Source organism: Limanda limanda, chromosome 18 (assembly GCF_963576545.1).
Source record: "Limanda limanda chromosome 18, fLimLim1.1, whole genome shotgun sequence".
In the NCBI taxonomy this organism is placed as follows: domain Eukaryota; kingdom Metazoa; phylum Chordata; class Actinopteri; order Pleuronectiformes; family Pleuronectidae; genus Limanda; species Limanda limanda.
This window is the reverse complement of record NC_083653.1, coordinates 5,562,874-5,585,206: the sequence shown is the minus strand read 5'-3', so window position 1 is coordinate 5,585,206 and position 22,333 is coordinate 5,562,874. Positions and strand designations below refer to the sequence as shown.

General features: G+C 42.0%; 1 protein-coding gene across 1 annotated transcript; it reads right to left on the bottom strand.

Annotated features, from left to right (window-relative positions):
- Positions 1–11,757: 11,757 nt before the first annotated feature.
- Positions 11,758–21,090, bottom strand: LOC133024840 (vesicular inhibitory amino acid transporter-like). The gene is made up of 8 exons (XM_061092003.1): positions 20,987–21,090; positions 20,024–20,663; positions 15,220–15,356; positions 14,620–14,749; positions 14,032–14,234; positions 13,325–13,562; positions 12,998–13,160; positions 11,758–12,077 (listed from the first exon to the last, which is right to left on the bottom strand). The coding sequence occupies exons 1-8, from the start codon at positions 21,088–21,090 to the stop codon at positions 11,758–11,760; spliced, it is 1,935 nt and encodes a 644-aa protein (XP_060947986.1).
- Between the last annotated feature and the right edge of the window lie 1,243 nt (positions 21,091–22,333).

The window sequence follows — 22,333 nt, the reverse complement described above, 5'->3', positions numbered from 1 at the left end:
AAAAATTGTCCCTGCGAAATGAGAACAGTTCTTCAAACACTCACATCTCTGGGTGATTTAGAGTTTCCAATCAAACTGTCCTGCATGTGTTTGGACTGTGGGAGGAAGCAGGAAACCAGAGCAGAGGGAAAAGTCCAAAAGAGAAAGACTTAACTCAACTAAACCACCAGAGGTGTAAAGTAACAAATTACATTTACTCAAGTTACTGTAATTGAGTAGTTTTTTTGTGTACTTTGTAAGTTTTTTGAGTAGTTTTTGAAATGGGTAATTTTACTTTTACTTAAGTAGATTTTGACTGAAGTATTGTACTTCGCTACATTGGAAATTACATCCGTTACTGAGTAAAAAAAAAACATAGTTCAAGGCAATTCTCACTGCAGTGGTAGACAGTAAACACGTTCATTCCAACAGACAGGCACACCTAGCGATCTTTTCCGTATTTTTCAGGAAGTGCCTCTTCAAACTAAAAGAAACCATTTCAAAATAAATGTATCAAAACTTTGATTTGTTGTGCCTTTTGTGTGCAGAGTATGAATAAATAAACACGCAAAATTAGCAATAATAAAATTTAAAAAAAAAACATGATTGATTCATATGGATGGATAAAGTTTTCTCCAAAAAACAAGTTAAGTCTTTCATTCTCACTTTCCACCTTAAAACTATGAAATGAACTGAACTTGACATGTCCTCCCAAAAGTTCTTAAATTTTGTGTTGACATGTTAAATGTTTAATGTTTGACATGTTTAATGTCATTGCACTTATATTTGTAAGAATATTTGTATATTTTTAAGTAAAATTTCATCAAGTAAAGGTACTTTTACTTGAGTACAATATTTCAGTACTTTTTACACCTCTGTAAACCACACACACTGTGATTGGCCGGCAGTGAGAACGTAACTTTTATCTCTCTCTCTTTTTCTTATTTGTATCATGCGTATTTCGTTGCGTGTTTCATAGAGAGACAGAGGTCAACTCAGCTGAGGCTTGAATGTTGGATCCAATTCCCCAGATTATAAAAAGATCCAATTCCCCAGATTATAAATGATATCACACCTCCCCTTTCCCATGACAGCTGGTTTTGAGTATGGCCAAAGCAGTGTAGAGGAATTTTATGTGGACACGTACAGGCCACTTCTTTTCTCGTTCAACCGGACCTACAAGTTAACACTTTCTATTTCCAGACATGCATTGGAGTTCTTTTCCTTCCAGTCCTCTGGTAAAACGTCCGGAAGCTGCCACCCCATCGCCTGAATGTTCCAAACATGTTCCTGTTGTTGTGACCCGGACAATCTCCTGCTTCAGATGTGAAAGGCAAACTCCACATAATGTCCAGACCTTATTTTAATGAAATTTTTCTGCAGTTATTATCTGAAAAAACATGATTAGATTTGGGTTCCGTGTCTCTGTCCTGTTCCCACCCGGCGGGACAATCACCTGGAGTCGGGGGTGTCGGGGGAGGACAGTGGATTCTGGACGGACCCTGCACTCATTACTCAACATAATGGACAGACACACAGAGAGGGGGGGAGGAAGACGTCAGGAGGAGAGTTAGTGAGAGGGCGAGCGAATCTGTCCCGCAGTTGATCATGCAATATTACCGCTCTAATAGATAAAGTAGAAAAAAGAAAAAAACGCTGAGTTGTAGATTTCCCACATCTCTCCTGGAACATCTATCTCACTAACTGCCGCCGCTTGTGGAAGCTGATATTTCTACAGAAAATTACCATAGAGCCTTTACTCCCCCCCCCCCCCCCCCCCCCCACCCAGAATGACCACATTAGCCTTATCTGCAGCAGGAACTACACAATATGTGAAGCCATTTCCACCGAGGCACTCAGATGTGGACTCGCTATTCCAACTGTGGCTTTTCATTTCTAGAAAATGAAAATTTTAATTGAAAAGTTACACTGTTTTTTGTGCCGTGATTAAATCCACTGACCTCTGTGAGAACCGTGAACTCAGGAAAGTCGTTCATATCAATCCGGCAGATTTCCTTTTTTATTATTTCTGAAAATGGAAATGATAATCTGAATATGTTCCTTTAGAAAACCCAGTTTATTTAACCAGCAGAAAGAGAATATGAAGTTGCTCACATACACACACACACACACACACACACACACACACACACACACACACACACACACACAAACACACACACACACACACACACACACACACACACACACACACACACACACACACTTTAGGGTGATAACCCCCATGAACATTACACATTTGACTCATTTCAACCAGGAAGCTAAGAGCAGTAATAATTTACATTAAGTGACGTGAAGGGAATTCAGTGGGGATGTCGACTCCACTCAGTATTTTTTACTCTGAATGACTTTTTCTCTTTAATGTTTTTCGATTAATTCTCTTTTTCCATTCTCGCTGAATGAGATGAGGTCATGTGCTGTCGAACTGCATCGGGGGGGTTTGTTTGTGCAGCTTCCCAGCTCCTTTTGGAGGCGACCCCATGACCTGATGGGACATGTTGTCACTCCGGGGAGTCCTGGGTCCACCCGTGGGACACCTCTAAATTGGACATGTCTGGTAAACCTTCAATGTCTCATATAAAAATGAGCCTGGAGCGTGGTGGAGGAGGCGGGAGGTTCATCTGGATGAGAGGTATTTCCTGTGCACTTTCCTTTAGCGTTGTTTGGGCAGCTAGCGGCCCGAGCTAGCACGAAACCTGGCTATGTTACGTGCATTGAGCAAGAAGCTGTGATTGGTTGTTGTCCTTATAACAAGCATAAAAAGTGTCAAGATGGCGGCACCTGTATGCAGGATATTTAGGATTTATTTTTGTCCAATGACAGGAAGTGGAGGGCGCCCTGTCCGTCTTTATTTAGATCCCAAACACACGAGTTATAAATTAGTTTGGGTCTTAACATTATCTGTTCTACCTTGTTACGTATAATTATGAAATGCATTAGAAAACAGAGCTTGAGAAAAATTATTCGTAGTACAATTCTAAAGTAATCTGCTCCCACACACACACACACACACACACACACACACACACACACACACACACACACACACACACACACAAAGATCACTCTGCATCTTGCTGTTGAAACACAGCAGAGCAACAGCTGCTGAAAACCAATATCACTAATGACTGACCCCAGAATATAACACACACACTAGACAGTGTGGCATCTGTGTATTGTGTATCAGCTCACACACTGTACAGTGTGTGTGTGTGCGTCTGTGTCAGATATGGGTCATTGTGTGTGTGTGTGTGTGTGATCCGTGTCTGGTGATATTAATTTTAATCAGCATCTGTCCGTCCACAACTGCCACAACGTAGAACCGGAAAAACTAGAAAAGTACCTGTTAGTAATGCAATGATGTTAATTCCATGTGTGGATTACATTTAGGAGCAAGCTGCCATTATAAACCATAATTTGAAATTACATAGAGACCAGACCAGGAACCAGGAGGAGTTTGGGGTCAGGTCAATGTCACAGGAGGTTTAATACAAAGGTTTCCCAGGACCAAACAGTTCATCCAGAGGCTCAGTGAATGTAAATAACTAAATATTACATGAATTAATTTATTAATTAGGAAAAACTTGAGTGTTTCAAGGGACTTTGGGGGCCCGAGGGAAACAGCATCCGCGGGCCCTTATTCCAACTACATGGATGGACTCTAGTGTAATCTATTATCACCAACTCCCCGTAAAGAAAATCAATCAATCCCAAACACTCTGCGTCACTTGACCTCACTTTAGTCGAGACAGCGTTTTGTTCCTCAGACCTTCATCAGGTAAAAACCCATTAGACAAATTGCAACATGCAAACAGCTCAGAATAAAAGGGCTTGTTTTCAATGAGCTCCTCAATACAAAAAGCAAAGGTACCACTGATATCGTACAGTCGTAAAGATGTATATTCTGTATATATGTGTTTTGAAGCTGGTCCAGGCTATATTTTAAAATCTTCATTAGTAATTTATTCTGTTAAAGTCGATGGAACGAAAGTGTCAGCGTCCTCGGCAGCAGCTCAATGAAACATCGGACCGATCTTCAACCCCAGCAACGGTTCAGGAACCGATCACCACCGGCCGGACAACACCACTTTTATCTTAATGCCAAAGTTCCAGGGCGAGATCAGACAAAGCAGGAAATTAAAACCTGGATTAATGACTTTCAGGGGAGATCGTTCTCAGTGCAAGTTACAAATTGAGGAGTATATGCAGAGCAGATCCAGAGGATGGGCTCGGGGGGGAAATCTGGGTTAACGGGGGTTGCATGTGTTTCCGCGCCACAGAAAACAGTCGTGTGGATTCTGTTTGTGGCGTTTCTACCATGAGGCATCCTCCACATCTGCTGACCTCAAGCTCACAGAGATTAAATGTGACCCGGGCTTATTAGGCTGTTTAATTATCATAATGTCCTCATTATGCTGCCACCGACACTGATGAAATGTTATTATTTCATTATTTATGTTTGTTTAACCTTGTGGGTTCGACGGGCATTAATTCTTATTTGCAGCAGCGGTGGAGCTGGTGGCCGAGCCGAGAACGAGGAGGGAGAACTACACCCAATTTGGCTAATGATGAAATTCAAGCCACACAGACACACACACACACATTTTAAGAAAAGCAGACAAGTATCAAAGCACATGATGTAGAGAACGAGAAGAAATGTAGGAATCGCAGCAGGGGCAGGAGCCAGAGAGTGTTGTGACTCGCCTGTTTCTAACGGATGTGGCGAGGATGAAAAGATCACTTTTAGGGATTTCGGACCTCATTACATTCCCTGGCAGCAGAGCAGCAGAGTGGGCTACTGCCAGAGGAGGTGCGAGCTTTGGGGAGGAGGAGGAGGGATAGAGGGAGAGAGGGGGAGGAAATTGCAGGAGCTGGTGGAGTCGTGGACCGGTGAGCTCAGATAAAGGGAGAGTCCTGCTCGGGGAAGGATTTTCAGATGAGTCGCTCTGATGAACGAGCGAGCGCGGCACTGATAGACCTGTAGGTCCGCCCATAACTCGTTAATATTTATGACAGCGCCAGCTGACCAAAGTGGTTTTATTATGATGTGCAGGACACGTTGAGTGCTCGCAGGCCCACCTAGTCCGCTCCACTACATCACTCCACTTTAATATATTCCCTCCAGGCTGGCAGCTTTTCCACAATTACATGAAATACATACCATAAAACAGGAATAAACTTGATGGTAATGAGTAAAGTAATGAGTGTGCACACTTCACTTCAGGGGTTGGGAGGAATAAAAACGTGATGTAAAGCAAAGGCCAAAACAAATTAAAAACACAAGCGGCTTCGTAAAATGAAGATGAAGTAAATCACTTTCACTTTCAAGCTGTTTCCAGACATGAAATCAGGAAAATCTCTGGAAAATTGGGTCTCGACATTTTCCGGAGTTTGCCTTTTAACATACAAAAAGTATTTTCTTTTACAGTAGAAATATTCGTCTGCATCCTCTTGGGTTTCTCTCGCGTGTTCTTTTTTCTGGTAAATGTAATGTGCAAGTTTGCCCCAAATTTGTGTCGGCAACAATGCGAACCCCCCCGACATGAAAAGATTGACCGTAGCAGCCGAGTCCCGACCTCCTTGCATTTGCTACAATTTCACGGCGCTGCAGCTGACATTATGTTACACAGACTTGCACCATCTGAAGCCGTCTGATCCCCGGACTGTTCAGAGAATTAACACAAAAAAAAATTCTTTCTACTGCAGTTGATTTTAAACAGTAGGATCCTATTATCACCACCTAGCCTTTATTTTGTGTGAACTTTGATGCCTGTTCCTTTTTTCAGATGTTTGATTAAAACTAGTCTGTATTTCAACAAATGAATATCATTTCTACGAGCTTCACTTTTTGATATTTGCTTTATTTACTGCATTAAACTCCAGTCTTGAAACAGTACAGAGCTACTCGTCAAAAATACACCAGATTTACTCCGAAATAAACATTGTCAAAGCGAATAAAAACTGCTTTTTCCTCGGAGACGCAACCTTTTCAACCAACAGGGACGATAATGAAAGTATAGAGGTATATAGAGATATGAGGTTATTATGCCACTGAGACAATTCACCATACTAAGCCAATAAAGCCTCAGAGGGGCAGAGAGGTGGTTTGGTTTCACTCTGACAATTTTATCAGTGGGATGCAGCTCAGAGCCGTGGGAGACACACACACACACTCCATATATATATAAACTCTATGTATGCACACATCCATATATTCACATACAGTATACGCACCCACGCAGAATATACGTGCACATGCCTGGCCATACGAGCAGAGCCGATACGCAGACTCTCACATCCACACACGTGCACGCTCCTCCACAATGACTCTCCCACATGCAGTTACACTCGGGGTCTTACCCGGCCAGATGTGCCAGGGATTAGCAAAGTTGGCAGTCAGCACAGAGCTCCTTATCCACCGGAGCTAATTCACTTTACTACGCTGCCTCTCTCTCTCTCTCTCTCTCTCTCTCTCTCCCTTTCTCACCCACAATCTCTGTCTCCATCTTCACCTTTGTGATCTCTCGCCGTCTCCCCTGTCACCATTCTCTCCTTTTCCTTCCTGGGCCGAGCCTCACCTCCTCTGTTGCTTTTCTTCGTCAGGAAGGTGAAGTTGTCTTGAAAACCTTTGAGCGCTGTGCTGATGGAGGTGTAGCGTCGATGGGGGACGATAGTCCAGATGCTCTTTCAGCGTAAATTTGTTGTTGTGTCAAATTTTTTTTTACAGAAGCCTAAACTGGACAAACTAAACACCGTTTGAGTGTTTTATGACAACTGAAGGCTGCCACAGGTTCTCTGTCAAGTTTGGAAGAGGAGGGTGAGCTGAGGGGTATTCAGCTGCAATGTGAAACTTCACCACTAGATGTCACTAAATTCTACACACGGAACCTTTAAGTCACCTGGTTGAAGGACAGCCATCGAGACACAGTGGACATGTCCGTCCAGAGCTGCTCTCAGAATGGTGAGTTTATACGTCTTGTACATAATTGGCTCCGGTGGGATCGACTGTATCAACCCTACAGTCTCACCTCAGATGACACGGCACAACCCAAACTCAGACTCCACCGGAGACAGTGACGTCTGAAAATACTCTTCCTGTGAAAGCACGAGCGCAGAAGAGAGACAGCAAAGGGGAATTGGGGCCTATGTCGTACAAACCGGACAATGAGACGCAATTTTTCAAATTTGCAAAGTGACCTTGCTCTTTTCTGAAAATTCAGGCACAAAGGTTTTGCCCGTTTGCTCAAATACTTTAATTCAATGAACGAAAAAAGTTATTAAAATAGCATCATTCATCTCCAGACAGCACAGGTCCAGGTACATCGAAAACCAACGACCACAGCAATAACAAGATATTAGTTCTCCTGTATGAAAAATCAATAGACCCAGAAGTCGCCAAGCTCTCAGCACCGAGGAAAGATTCATTATTTTATATGGCTTCCCGAAAACATGTTTGTGGTTTTCACTTGTAATTTTAATGTGGTTTCAGTGTATTGATGATTAAAAGCAATATTACTTCTGTGGATATCAAGGTTCTGTAAAAAGTGTTCACGTCTGAAAAGGATCGAGAGCTGGACATTTAATCTGAGCGTCTGATCAGGGGATGTACTCTCCTTTTTATTTGTTCTCCACAGGGAAGCGTGTTGGTTGTAAATCCTGTGTCTGGGTGGGCAGATTTAGTGGCGTAGGTGCAGCTACTTGAGAATCCAGTCATGCAACAACTCGAGGCCAGACTGACCCTAAAACTGTGACATTTTTAGAATTTGATTTAGGTGAGATTTGACCATCGAGCTGAGCCGCTGGTTACACAGTCTCACTCTGTGCAGAATCCCACTGAGCGGCTTCCACTCTGATCTCGTCTGAGTGGAAACGCTCTGATTTCTGCACATAGTGGGAAGAGACTTTATATTGAAGACGAGAAAGCAACATCTTTATTTGTTCAATCTGGCCTGAGAGGTTTTTCTAAATAAATGTGAAGGCTTCACTGGTGTTGGACTCGTATTCTTCATCAATCTTGTTCCAATCGTGCACTTTTCAAATGTAATAATGACCCTTTTAAGAGGTTTCTAAAGGGTTTGTGTCTTTGCAGGTGGTTGTAATTTGGACTTTCTGTGTCCGGCTCAAATGGGTTGAATCAAGCTGAGAGAGAAAAGGGAAAAGGTAGAACCACGGAGGTGACTAAAATGGATTCATTTTTTACATTGTTCAAAGCTTCTACGGAATAAGAATGTGAAAAGTGAAAGGAAAGAAAAACGAGAAGGTAAGAAAAAGAAGATAAGACCGGGCAAAAAAGCAGAGGACTGAATCACAGATGAGTTGAAGAAGGTCAACGCACAGAAACGAGTGTGAGAGGAGGAGAGAGAAGAGGAGAAATGAAAGTTTCTCCTGTGGTGGTTTGATGATTCAGGCGTCTGTGGGAACATTGTATTCCTACTAGTCACTGGTTAGACATGTAAACACACAACAACACACACAGACACACACACACACACACACACACACACACACACACACACACACACACACACACACACACACACACACACACACACACACACATACCACCGCACAGAAGTAACCTCCCACAGTGTTGTCGCCCTAAAAGAGAAAAGAAAAAGTCTCTTGAAAACATTGTGGATTTGCATTGTTATACAACTGCAATAAGTTTCACTTGATTCAGTGCAAAGCAGAACTGATGAGAGTCAGACCAACAAAGTTCTTTGTAACCTGTGGCTTGATTAACAGCAGCGGTAGAAAGTAACCGAGTACATTTACTCAAGTACAGAATATTCATCCTTCCATCATCCATGAGGGTTTCCAGACAACCTTCTTTCCAGCTGTTCTTTCCACCTCTTCCTGGAGGATCTTGAGGTCTTCCGAGGCCAGTTGGGATTTGAAATCCTTCCAGCGAGTTCTCGGTCGACCCCTGGGACTCCTCACCGCCCTGCAGACGACCCGGATTCGATGCCCGATCCACCTCAACTGTCCCCTTTGGACACAAAGAAGCAACGTCTCTTTTGCGAGCTACTCCCTGATGTGTGAACTCTCTGAGGCTCAGGGACCCGACCGAATAAGGTTCATTTCGTCCCTTTGTATTTGCAATCTTGTTTATTCGGTCACTACCTAGAAAAGTAAATCGACATAAACTCATATCTTTGTCTTGCGGCTCAGCTTCACCACAACGGCCCTGTGCTACAAGTCAATACACAATATAATACAGGACAATACCATCCTTTTTTTTTTACTCCACTACATTAATCTGATTTCTACATTTACTAGTTTTACTAATACAAAATCTAATCAAGGAATAAATTATGCTGTAGTATTGTAGGTTAAGTTAGGTCATAATGGAACTGTATAGACCCAGAGGGGGGGGGAATTCACAAGCTAACGTGCGGTAATTAAAAGTAAAGTAATTAAAATTAGCCCCACATTTAGCAGCTGCAACATTAAAGTGATGTACACATTAATAATCCAATACAATAATATAAGTTATTTTTAAATTGGGCCATACTGCATAGTGAGTGCTTTATACATAACGAGGCATTTAAGTTTATTTCTGATGTTTGAACGTTTGCTGTAAAATTAAATGCTTTTACTTTACAGATTATTTCTTCTCTGTAGAATTACTATGATTATCCACCGATTATCCGTCCAGTTTTTCCAACTTGTTATTTGTGTCAGGTTTTGTGTTACAGTCTGTCTGGATCCTCATGTTACAACTTCATTCAATTTGAATACATTGCGTGTACACACACGCACACACACACACACACACACACACACACACAAACACACACACAAACACAGGCAGCTGACGGGTCAACGTCTTTAAGCCAACACACCTGTCACCGCCTTACAGACCTTTATTATAAGGCATGTGTGTGTCTGTGTGTGTGTGTGTGTGTGTGTGTGTGTGTGTGTGTGTGTGTGTGTGTGTGTGTGTGTGTGTGTGTGTGTGTGTGTGTGTACGTGTCTAGACAGCACAGTTGAGGTCAGTTTCATGTGGGGATGTGGCAAGTACCCGGCACGTCAGTCTGTCAGGTGTCCATCCCTGTAGCTCTCTCTCTCTCTCTCTCTCTCTCTCTCTCTCTCTCTCCCTCTCTCTCTCCCTCTCTCTCAAAAACATACACACACACAATTGAACGTTACACACTCAAACACAAGATAAGAGAAAGCATCAGTCAATCGTCTCCGGCTCAAAGGAGAAAGATAATTCACAGTTTTTTAATGTTTATTTCCCCAGAGGCCTAATTAGATCATTTTTAGCAGCAGAGATAAAACTCATACATTTATAACTCAGACTGAGATGGAGCCGCGTTATAATCTTTTAACGCTGCGCAGCAAAAAATATTCACCTCAACTTTAAACATTGGGAACCAGAATGATTTGCGCTGTAGCTCAGCTTGTTCCACTAATGACCATAATTATCTTGTCTTCAGAAACATAGACTGGAACTAAATTTGTACTCGTCATGGTTTTCATTTTGAATTAGTGCACATGTGACACATTTTTGGACATATTCTGATAATCCTGGGACATTTTTTATATTGTTTATGGACAATTTCTAATCAAAAGACTTGCTCTGTTTGTAATTAAATGTACTTGTTCCTCTCAGAGACGAGACATTGTGTGGGGGGGAAGTAGAGTTTTGAATGGTTTGGTTAATAGAAGACACAAATATCCCCGGTGGGGGCAGATAGATCTATAAGAAGCTTTAACATGAAGCTGATATACTGACGTATATTTTTATCTTGTCCATTGATTCTCTCTTAAATCACTTGATGCCATATGTAATATTTCACCATGGTAACTACAGGATGTTTCTGTCCTTATTATATCACTTCAGTATAATATTAACTTCCACATTATGTTCAGTATGTACAGTAAATGGAGGGAAGATTGTAAGATTGTCAGAAAAAATAAATCAAAATGTTATATCTGTAAAATATGGATGCTTAAGTTTGTGTGCTTTCATTTAAAGACAGAAAACTAAACAAAGGACAAAAACAATTCAAGAATCCACTTATTAAATCTTGATGGCTTTGTTTTGTGGAAATAATACGAATGTTTTGTTGTTTGTTTGTGAACAGGATCAACAGATTTCTCCAAACTGAGGTGGAAGCATGAGGCAGAAGAAAGAACCCCCCCCAACCCCCACCCCCCACCCTCACTCTCATTTTTATTATTTCACTCCCAGGAAATAATTCATGAATCTTGATAAAAGACATCTTACTTCTTTCGAGGCCTGAAATCTATGAATTCAAAAGAAAACTAACGATCACAGAATAGGAAGTCTGTAAAGGTTTGATCGACGTGGATGATTGCCATATTTTTTCATATTCAATGTATAAAGTAATTCTCGAAATGACGCATGCATGATTTCCTGTGTGCGCTCTGTTCATACACCCTCTCGTATCTCATCGGTCCCTCGTGATTCAGTTTGAGTCCAGTAACAAGCTCTGACTTGGTTCAATTCAAACTTCAGATGCTTGAATCTTCTTTGCTCACAAATTTAATAGCAAACCGTCTCACTATATGCAGATGAAACTGTTTTATTTAACCTGTGACAATATAGATAATATAATACCTTTTTCTGGCTTTGTTGAACGTGATCAGATGATGTTTGACTTCTTACGGAAACAACCTGTGCTTTTTACTGTACATTGTTAACCGTGTGCAAAAGAGCGAAGCTGCAACTGTCCCTTTACATGTCCATCTTGACCTGTCCACACTCCATCCCTCCATCTTCTCCTCCTACAGTCCCTGCACCAGTCGCTTCACCGAACAAATCACACCGGACACACTACAGACGACCCCCAGACTCAATATCCCAGCATCGATCAGCCGGGCCCTGGCAGTGAGGCGGCCCCAGCGCAGCCTGAGGTGGAACAGACAGGGCAGTATGAGTGTCATGGCTGCCCCGGTCACGCTGCCTGTCAGACCCATCAGCAGCGAGAACCTGGGCACCAGCAGGGCCAGCAGGGATGATGTCATCAGCAGGGCGCCGCGGACCAGCAGGGCCGGGCGGGACACGCCTCCACCTCCGGGTCTGGAGCCCAACGGGACAGCGGAGTCTAGAGGTGGAAGAGAAGTTGAAAGATGTCACAGAGGTTTGTGGTGACGACAACGTTTGTTTTTCAATCACTTCTATTCTGACTCACTGGTTCCCAGTTGCATCTGTGCAGAGCCGTCATCAAACTCAGATGTTAAAACTATGAAATCCCTTATTTACAGTTTGGTATCGTGGTTATTAGAATTAAACAACATTATTCACTGTAAGAAATCATAACTGTGGAGCCTTAAATAATCCATTTGGCTTTTGCCTGATGAAACTATTCATCATAAACTACATCACATCACTTGGGTTTAGAAAAAGGGAAATGTTCTAATCTGATGACTTCATGCGTGTTGACAGTCAATAACAAAGTAAAGTTCAGCCATGGTGACAAATGTGTTGATGATCAACACACTGAAACTCCCTGATCACTCAGCTCCAGTATGGAAATAAGTGGTTTGTGATATTTAAATATTCACTCATGTTTTCCACATGAAATAATGTCACAGATTTCTTTATGGACCATCCAGGGATTTGATTCTGTGAATCTCCAGTCACAGTTGCACTTGTTTTGGCTTCAGGATATTTAGAAGTGTATAAATGAAACAGCGTCTTCCCGTGTGATCTATATGCTAGGAGGTAGAGCGGGTCGTCCACTAACCAGTGGTTTGTTCCCCTCTGCTCCTGCAAGACACTGAATCCCAAGTATCCCCTGACATCATGAACGTTGTGTGATAGATAAAGTAATTTAAGTGGTCGATAAGACGAGAAAAGCGAATATATATAAAGATACAGTCAATTTCCTGTAAAGCCTGGAGAAGTAGATCTACAAATCATCGGAAAACTTTACACAATTCAGATACTGAAAAATAAGGTTTTTCAACATTTTCTAATGAAGCTGAACTCCTGAAATCTGTGGTTTGAATCAGCAGCTTTCACCTTTCAGCAGACAGGTTTGTAGTATTTCAGCAGCAGAGTAAAATGGCAGCGGGTAGGACAACAGGGCTTTGGCCAAGAGACACAGGTTGACCAGAGGTCGGAGGTCAGAGGGCAGGTTTTCTGTGATGACCTCACTGGTCTCTGAACCCCAGGTCAACACGGCCTAAGGAAGAAAGAAAAGAGTCAGAATCAATCAATCAATCAATCGATCAATCAATCGCTCGGCTTGTCCCTCTTCATGGTTCTAATTAGAGCTGATGTTTCCATACAAACACGCATGTGCAGAAGCATGTTATTAAAGTGACAGAATAGAGAGCAGCAACCAACCAGTACAGAAAACATGGTTTTCATGAAGCAGGCAGCAGCGTGGGTCCAACCCAGCATAGCATCAAACTGCCCCCTATCCTCCATGCTGCCCTCTAGAGGAGGGAGGAAGATCTGCGAGGTGTAGGAGAAGATGATGACGCCCACAGAGACCAGGAAGTCCTCCGGGTCCACAGACAGAGACAGACAGGACCAGGACCAGAAGCTGGCTCGACTCAGACAGTACAGCATCACCATCAGGCTGACCCAGGGTCAGAGACAAAAGAGGAGAAGGGTTTCTTATATTTATTAGTTCAGTCAACATTTATTTATATCAGACAGTCCAATGAGAGGTGTTAACTCCTATTGATATGAATGATAAAGGACAATAACAACATAAATCCTTGATAAGGACATAAATTAATCTAGAAATAAAACTATTAAGGCTCTCAAGAAGTGTTGATATTTTTCTAAATAAGATAAGAAACCGGTTTCTTTTGCTGTGATTTATGTGGAAACCCCCTCAAATCAAACCAAAGAATGTTGCCAAAAAAAAAATCAATGATACATTTTAGCTCAAATTAAAATAACACGAGACAAATATAAACTCACTGCAATAATTTACTAGTTAATCGCTGTGTTATCATTCCATTTTTCATCCATGTCTGTTCCTGGGAATGATTCCAGAATAAATGAGAGAATGAATCCGCTGCTTGTTTTTCTTCTTGTACCTGATGAGTATGTGAGCCAGGGAGCAGAGCAGGCTGAGTTTGGAGACTGGTCTGAGGTCAGTCAGCAGCAGGCAGGGCAGCAGGAACACCAGCGAGACCAGAGAACACACTGATCTGGGAACAGTCATTCCAGGCAAACTGTCAGACAACAAGCTGGAAGAGACGACCAGGTAGAGGGTGCAGGTCATCAGCAGTTCAACCACCTGGAAGAGAAATGAAGAAACATGATGCAGGGAGAGATGTTTATTTCTGACAGTCACTGTATATCTCTTTTCTCCTTTTTTAATCTATGCTATAAATCTTATATCATAAATAATGTTGGAGGAATCTGATAGTCTGGGATTAGGTCCTAAAACCATATTTGTCCGTTATGAGGATCCAAGAGAATGATATCATCTCACAGGTTTCCAGTGAAATTCAGTCTGGAGTGTTTCCACAACATCTCAAGTTACTGACACTTGTTCTGAAAACTCTCAAAAGACAATAAAGTCTAGAGTTTCACTTTCTAGACATGTGCTGACAGAACAAAAAATGTGTGTGTTGGTGTGTGTGTATGTAAGTGTGTGTGTGTATGTGTGTGTGTGTTACCTGAGCTACGTTTACCATCCACCCCCCCAGTCCAGGCCAGTGGGGCCACATTCCTTTGCAACAGGCCTCCACTATGTCCTGGTAGCTGTGCCGGACTCTGACCTTTGACCCAGAGCCAGACCCCCCCTGACTGAAACATACAAACAAAACAGCTGAAGAACAGCTGCTTACTGAGTCAATTTTAAGATATGTAATCTTTCTGTATTTAGGGATTTTCATTTCTTTTTTGTGTGATTGTTTGTTTGAAGTTGGTTTGTTTTATTTGTATTATTTGTTTTATTGTCAAAAAGAGATTTCAACAAAACAAAAATCATTACCTTTCATATTGGGAGACTGTTGATATTTCCCAGGATGTAATTCATGGGTATAAATATATTTAGGGAACCGATATCTATGAGTATGTCAAATTTGTTGCAGCTTGATTGAATTTATGTGACTTTAAGCCAAATGGAACAGAGATAAGAAATATATTTGTGTATGACAGCACATCTCTGCTGTCAGTGAAAAGTGAAAGTGAAACATGTTATAGATCTATAACCTGATTATGATGAAGTCATATCGTATTTAGATTAAAAACTGGGATATAACTGTAGACTGTACCTTTGTACTTCTTCATACAGACAGGCCACCAGGATGCTCCCTGTGTGGTTACACACCCACGCCGACAGAACCAACACAACCAGACCCACAAAGCCAGACCGGACCAGAGCAAACGGCAAACCCAACACGAAGATGCCCTGAGGGAGACAAAGAGAGAGAGAGAACGGGAGAGAAGGAAAGATGGAACAGGAAGTGGAAGCTTTTAAGAGGTAAGTGGGAAAACAAGAAATGAGAAAAGAACAAGAGCAAGAAGACACCGTTTAAAAAGTTACTTAAAGATTTGGCCTCATAAACTATGAAATCCTCATGTGTTCCGCTGTCACATCAAAATAAAGTCAGAAATGTTGAAAAAGAAACCCTGAGCACAAGTTTTTCCAATTTCAGATTTCACATCGGTGCTAAAAGGATCGCGCAATAAAAATTGATCAAAAATAATCATCATCAATCAAGCAGCCAATGATCCAATGTAGCTCAGAGACCTAAAAACCTTCAGCTATAAATCCAAGTTCAGTGTCCAGGTCCTAAACTGACAAAACTCCTGAGTCAGCAAAATCCTACAGTGTAAGTGTACTGTGAGAGTGTGTGGGGAAATAAAAAATGCACAGATGTCAAAGTTTTTATGGGATAGATAGTATAAAAGACAAATATGTACAAATTATACAGTAAAGTTTTCAGGTAAAATAAAATAGAAAAAACAAAAAGCAGGATGGGTAAAAGCAAGCACAAGGGAAACAGATGAAAATATCTATCAAAATAGAAAATTGATAAAAATAAAAAAACCTCCTTCAAAATAAAGGTACAATAGTTCCTCTGAGCATGGGAGCCAAATAATTTACGGGACAATGAACCTTAGACAATCATATGTTGAAATTAAAAATCCTAGAAATGATATTGAGGGACAGTTGAGGGGGAACGGTAGAGAAAAGAAACGAATGGAACGCCGTTCACGGTCGGATGATGAGGAGGAGAAGAGGAGAGATTTTGGCCTGATGCCTGGAGAGCTGGAGGATGCGTGGAGACCAGCAGGAGCAGAAGGAGGAGAGGAGTCAGGCTTTGGCCCATCACCAGAGGAGGAACATTGGCGAGTGCCAAAGAGAGAGGGATAGAGGAGGAGAGAGGGAGAGAAGTGAGGGGAAAAGGGGAGACAGGGGGAAAGGAGAGGTGGGACCCGGTGGCTGGAGAGGAGGAGGTGGAAGAAGGAGGAGGAGATCAGAGGAGACAACGAGCTGCTTTGATGGAGCTGCTGTGTTTTGAATGTTGGAACATGTAGATACAGAGACTCACTGAGAGAGTTATGGAGTCACACACACATACACACACACACACACACACACACACACACACACACACACACACACACACACACAGTGGAGGCATAAACAGACAAGCGCACATTCTCCCTCTTTCAAGTTACTATTTGGTAACTGGTGTCTGTTAGGCATATGCTGGTGGTGCTTTGATGTTCAAATGGAGCTGCTGGGGATGAAAGCAGTATGAGAGAAATCTGACGCTCACGTATCGGATTCCATCTCCGCTCTCGCTCCCGCTCGTCTCTGCTTCCTCTGTGTCTCTGCCAGCTAATTCCTCATTGGTTACTCTGAGCACAACCTGAACCAGCTCCCAATCACACGGGTGCACCATGAGGGGGGGAAGGAGATCCCCGATTGGCTTTGAAGCAGATGGATAAAAAGATGATTCTTCTCGGCGCTCCGTGCCACAGTCTGACCCCCCCAAAGACGCCTTTTAAATTCTGCTTATTCAGGCCATACTCACCAAACACTTACCCCCACCCCCCCACCCCACACCTCCTTCTTCATACCTTATATTTATCTGCGGCCACCAAGCAGCGGAGGTTTCCAGGCGACACATATTACACATTCACTTCTGTCCGGACTTCTCAAGTGCAGGATTTCAACTGCTGCCCTCGAGGTCGTGCACAATATTTTATGCATGCACATGCCTCGTGCACGGGGAGCGATGGAGAAATGTCTCTTCCCACCTTCAGGGGATTACAGGCAGCAGACGGGAGCAGGAACCGGCAGGTTTGACATTTAAATAACTCCAAGAGTCACTTTTTCAAGCCATGTCGAATGTTGCAGCCGTTGCAGACTGAATTTAAAGATGGACGACGTGACGGCTCCCTTAAAAGTGAAGCCAAATCATCTTGATCGCCCCCTGGTGGTGATCTCCCCATGCAAGTGGACGGGACGTGGACCAAATCTAACAAGTTAAAGTACACTGATTTATGTCCATGTTGGTTTTCTTTTCTTTTATGTTTAGTTTTGAATTATTGATGCTATAGAAATGGGATAAAATGTCATGATTGAAATGACCTTGAAACTACAGCTCGACCTCATGATCACTGGCTTGCTCCAAATTACACCACCAGCTCAAGATGGCTTCCCCTGTATCCAGAATGATGAGGATGAGGATGAGGATGAAAATGAGCATGAGGATGAAAATGAGGATGAAAATGTGGATGAGGATGAGGATGAGGATGAGGATGATGTGTACTTCTCTCAATCCGCATTACAAATGCAATTTTATCCAAATGGGATTTTTCAATCACATTTCACCACTTTCAACTCAGTTCAGTGTATAAATAGACGATGAATAGACGATGCTTCTCAGTGCTGAAAACAAAAGTTTGATGAGGACACACAAACTGGAGCTGCCTCATTAACAATCGGGTTGGAATTCAAACTGAGCTCCATGATATTCCCAGGCCTTCAGAGTGGGAGCCGCTTTTTGCATTTCTGGCAGCAAATTTGCTCCCTTATAAAAACTTTATTAAGCTGGCAGACCGTCCGTTATACTGGCATCAATACACCACCAGCGGAAAACACATATTTTTCTTTTTAGCCTTGACAGGAGAGAAAACTGCTGGTCTTTTTTCTCTCCATTATTAATAAAACTGTTAGCCCCTTAACAACGGCCTCGGCCATTTTAACACTGAAAGGTGTTTACACATTGGTCACATTCTGTTTCTTTTATCAGGCCAACGGTCGTTCAACTGTGTCTGAGGTTAAAAACACTTCAGGCATCCAGTGAATCATCACCTTTAATAAAAAGACTGGTGCACTAGTCACCTTTTCTAAGTTTAGCAATTAATGAGTCACCTGCTTGTTCAAACAAGACATGAAGATTTATTTGTTATTTCCACTTGTGTATTATACAGTTTTTTGCGTGTGTGAAATTACTGCAAAGTTAAATAGGGAGCTCCCGTAAAGAGAAAATAGCTAATGCCAAGTGTTTTAGACAGAGGCTGAAGAGAGGAGCTGCAGCAATGGAAAGTCAAAGTGATGTTTTCTGGACATTAGAGCATAACATTTTTTCAAGTATTAACACAAATTTGAATTATGAACCTGACTAAGAGCAGATTGTGTTTCCTCCGTGGTTTTTGATTATTGTTCAAATCGCAGCCTGGTTTTGGAAACAGATTAATTCAAATACACTGTGGTTTGAATCTGCATTTTAAATCAGTATCAATATGGAATAAATCATGATCTTCGGGCTCTAATGAAAACCAGAAGTAAAAAAGTAATAATCTTGGCACTGAGACAGACAGACTAACATCAATAAACCGGGAACAAATAGTTGTTTATCCACTAAAGATTATGTGTTCATACATGTATGTATGTACTGATGACAGCTCTGTGATTAAAATTCTGTATGTTTACGTCAATCTGACACAAAAGCCTTTCACCTAATTTCCTCAGGGAATATATTTGCGTGCACGTCTTCATTTGTCAGCATGTGAGTGTGTGTGTGTGTTTGTGTTTGTGTGTGTGTGTGTGTGTGTGTGTGTGTGTGTGCACCTCGGTATCATTACGTATTCTCCATGGACCGAGCGCTGCTGCTCAATCACACTGCAGTTATTCAGTGAAAGAACACATTTACATGAGTGCAGCGGTTGAATAAGGCCCGGCGTTTACAGCGTAATAAGCTATTAGCATTACCGCCACAGGGACACGCTGTGATCGGGAGCATTTCCTTTTCGTTTAATGGTTTGATTCACATTTGATTTGATTATGAAGACTCGGAGAGGGCCTGACAAACCGCCTGCAATGTTTGGTGATATTAAAACAATGGCAGGGGATTAAATGGTCTGTAAGCTTAATGCTTTCTGAATGTGGTGTGGAGCTTGGCACCTAAACAACTGGCATTTACATTTTGCATTAGTCTCCTGGAGGAGAGAGAGAGAAAGACAGGATGCACGAGATGCTTAAACCGAACCAACAAAGTACTGAATCATTATTCTGTAATGAATAAAAATAGGATTCAATAATTGACGATAAATTGAGGGGATTGAGTTCACTCTCATGAATTGGGTTTGACTGGGTTTGAGTGTGCCAGTCATTTTTCATACTAGATATATTACGTTCAATTGATTTCTCCCTCATCTAAGTGTCATGAGCACTTTGGGGTCACGTGTTTTACTGTAGGAGACAAGCAGTGTTGGAGGAAGTACTCAAAACTTTTACTTAAGTACAACTAAAAGGACAAAGAGTGTATCCTGTCTACCACATGTAAATCATTTTTCGCAGAGTCCTAGTCTTATGTTACCTGCCAGGCTAAGAATATAAAAAACATGTAAAGCAATATATTGTAACATTTATCGTAAAGTAGAAGTACAGATATTTACCAATATATTTAGGGGAGATTTATTAAAGTCCAGATGTAAATGTACTTTGTTACATCCCAGCACTGGAGACAATGGTTCACATTAATTTGAATTATAATTTATTTTGGGTTAATCGGGTCTGAAACATTCAAACATGAAAACTATAGTATGAGTGTGTACCTGTATCGCGTTTGTCACGTTCCAGCCGGCCTCCCAGGCGGTGATGGTGGGAGCTGGATTCAGACCAGTGGTGCCAGCGTTGGGTCTCAGAAGTGAATCAGCCGAACTCATCCCCGCTCGCTCTTCTTCACCGTGCGTAGATGCTCCTTCGCTTCCCTCCTCTCCATCCTCAATAAGTCTCTGCTCTTGTTTATCCCCTTTAGACGATGCATCCATCCGACTGGATCTGCTCCTCTTCCCCTTGAATCTCAGCTTCTCCTCACTGTTGCTTCCCGTTGTGTCCTCTTCCATCTCAGAGGATCTCTCTCCTTTTCCGTAACTGGAGGTGTTTCTCAGCCACAGGGAGTCTGCACTTGAAACTGTGGAAGTTATGGTGATGGTTCTGGGTCCAGTGGAGATGACAGTAGCCCTGGTCTCTTTAAAAGATGGACCATCACCGGGCCGTGAGGTGCTGCTGGATCCCGGCGGGTCCGGAGCCGGCCTCTCGCTCATGGCGGGGGTGTCCTGCTCAGTCAGAGAGGGACTGCTTGTGTTTTTGTTTGTGATGTGGTCAAAGGGAAATTGACTCTCCTCACCGTAGGTTCTGTTCAACTCATCACTGTGGGTCAGAACCAGCATCTCTTCGTCCTGATCAAAGAACCTGCACATTCAAAACAGTTCTTGTTACATCTCAGTTGATTCTGTGACCTCTGTGACTTGTACAAAAACTATGTAAAAAAAACACTCAAATTTTCATCTTTAAATACATCCCAGTGGATGATGATAAGATAAGATAAGATAGGATCAAAAAGTCAAAAGATTCAAGATTCAAGATTTTTATTGTCAAATGCACAGAGATTACATAAAGCAGTCGCTGAAATACTTGGGTCACAGGCTCTCTTTAAGCGATGCTCAGTAATTTCAACAGTACACATCTGTAGTACTGTAAATCTAGAGATGAATATATCCCATAATGTGACTCACCTCATCGTCATGCCCGGTTGTATCCTGGACACTGCCCAGCCCCAGAGAGACCCAGCAGAACTCCAGGGCTGCCCAAAACTCCGAGCCCAGCGAGAAGAGCCCATCTTCAGCCGAGCAGTCAGTGGAGTCAGCCTCTGTCTCTGGAGCTCTAAGGGTTTGAGAGGAGGTTGACTTTGCTTTGCCCACAAAGTTATTGTCCACACACACAACGTCAAACACACACACACTGGCATAACTACACAAATTCACAGGTGTGTGAAGTGACTGACAAGTTGGTGAACTGGAACATTTTAATACCGCAGTGTTTTCAAGAGTGAAGGAGTAAACAGCTATAATGGCCTGTGTATAGGTAGACTATGTAGGGGAGGGCAAAACTGAATCCCTTTTTATTGTTTACTGAATTAAAAGTGATTATTTCACATGCAAATACAAAATATAAACGTATATAATCTAATTGAAATGCTATAATAACAATTTGTTACCAACAGGACATGTTTTACTCCTCGATTCTTCTCTTGAGTTCCACATCTCATTTTGATTCTGGTTATTAAAGCTTCAAGAAACGTTTTGAACTTAGTAACAAAGTTCCTTTAGTTGTTCATTCAGTTCACTTGTTGTTCACCATTCCATGTTCCTCCATGTGAATCTGTTTGTATCTTTTGTGTGTCCACACCAGGTTCTGCCCCAGAGTGTGGTGAGTTGTGTGGAGCAGCAGGAGGAGCCATAGAACAGAGGTGCATGTGACCGGACTCAACTCCACCAAAAACTTTGTCCAGCTGTTCTCTGTCCTATTTACCCCTGAAGTACTCTGAGCTCTGTTCACTCCATTTCCAGCTCTTCTACTTCTTCATGTCCCGTCCATTACTTTGGTCTTATAAAGCTGAATCTCTACTGAAATGTTTCATATCATCCACACATCTGATGACGACTTTTATAGATCCAGTGCTTTAACACCTTCCTCCCAGTGTCTTTGTAAAGTTACTGCCTACAAAGAAAAGTAATCTGATTACTCTAAGTCAGGGTCAATATGTGCGCCTGAAGTACCAGGAAGTAAAGTAAAACAAACAAAATAAGAATCTAACTAAAACAAAGTATATAATAATATAGCATAAGAGTTATGTTGTTAAATATATAACAATCTATCTATCTATCTATCTATCTATCTATCTATCTATCTATCTATCTATCTATCTATCTATCTATCTATCTATCTATCTATCTATCTATCTATCTATCTATCTATCTATCTATCTATCTATCTATCTATCTTTCTGTCTGTCTGTCTGTCTGTCTGTCTGTCTGTCTGTCTGTCTGTCTGTCTGTCTGTCTGTCTGTCTGTCGGTCTGT

What these genes read in the sequence shown, in the direction of transcription:
- LOC133024840 (XM_061092003.1), bottom strand. Translation starts at nt 21,090, where the DNA reads ATGGGCTCTTCTCGCTGGGCTCGGAGTTTTGGGCAGCCCTGGAGTTCT. An exon ending in CAACCGGGCATGACGATGAG is followed by an intron (nt 20,664 to 20,986) that starts GTGAGTCACATT and finishes TTGAATGTGCAG; the next exon opens with GTTCTTTGATCAGGACGAAG. An exon ending in CTGGCTCACATACTCATCAG is followed by an intron (nt 13,563 to 14,031) that starts GTACAAGAAGAA and finishes ACCCTGGGTCAG; the next exon opens with CCTGATGGTGATGCTGTACT.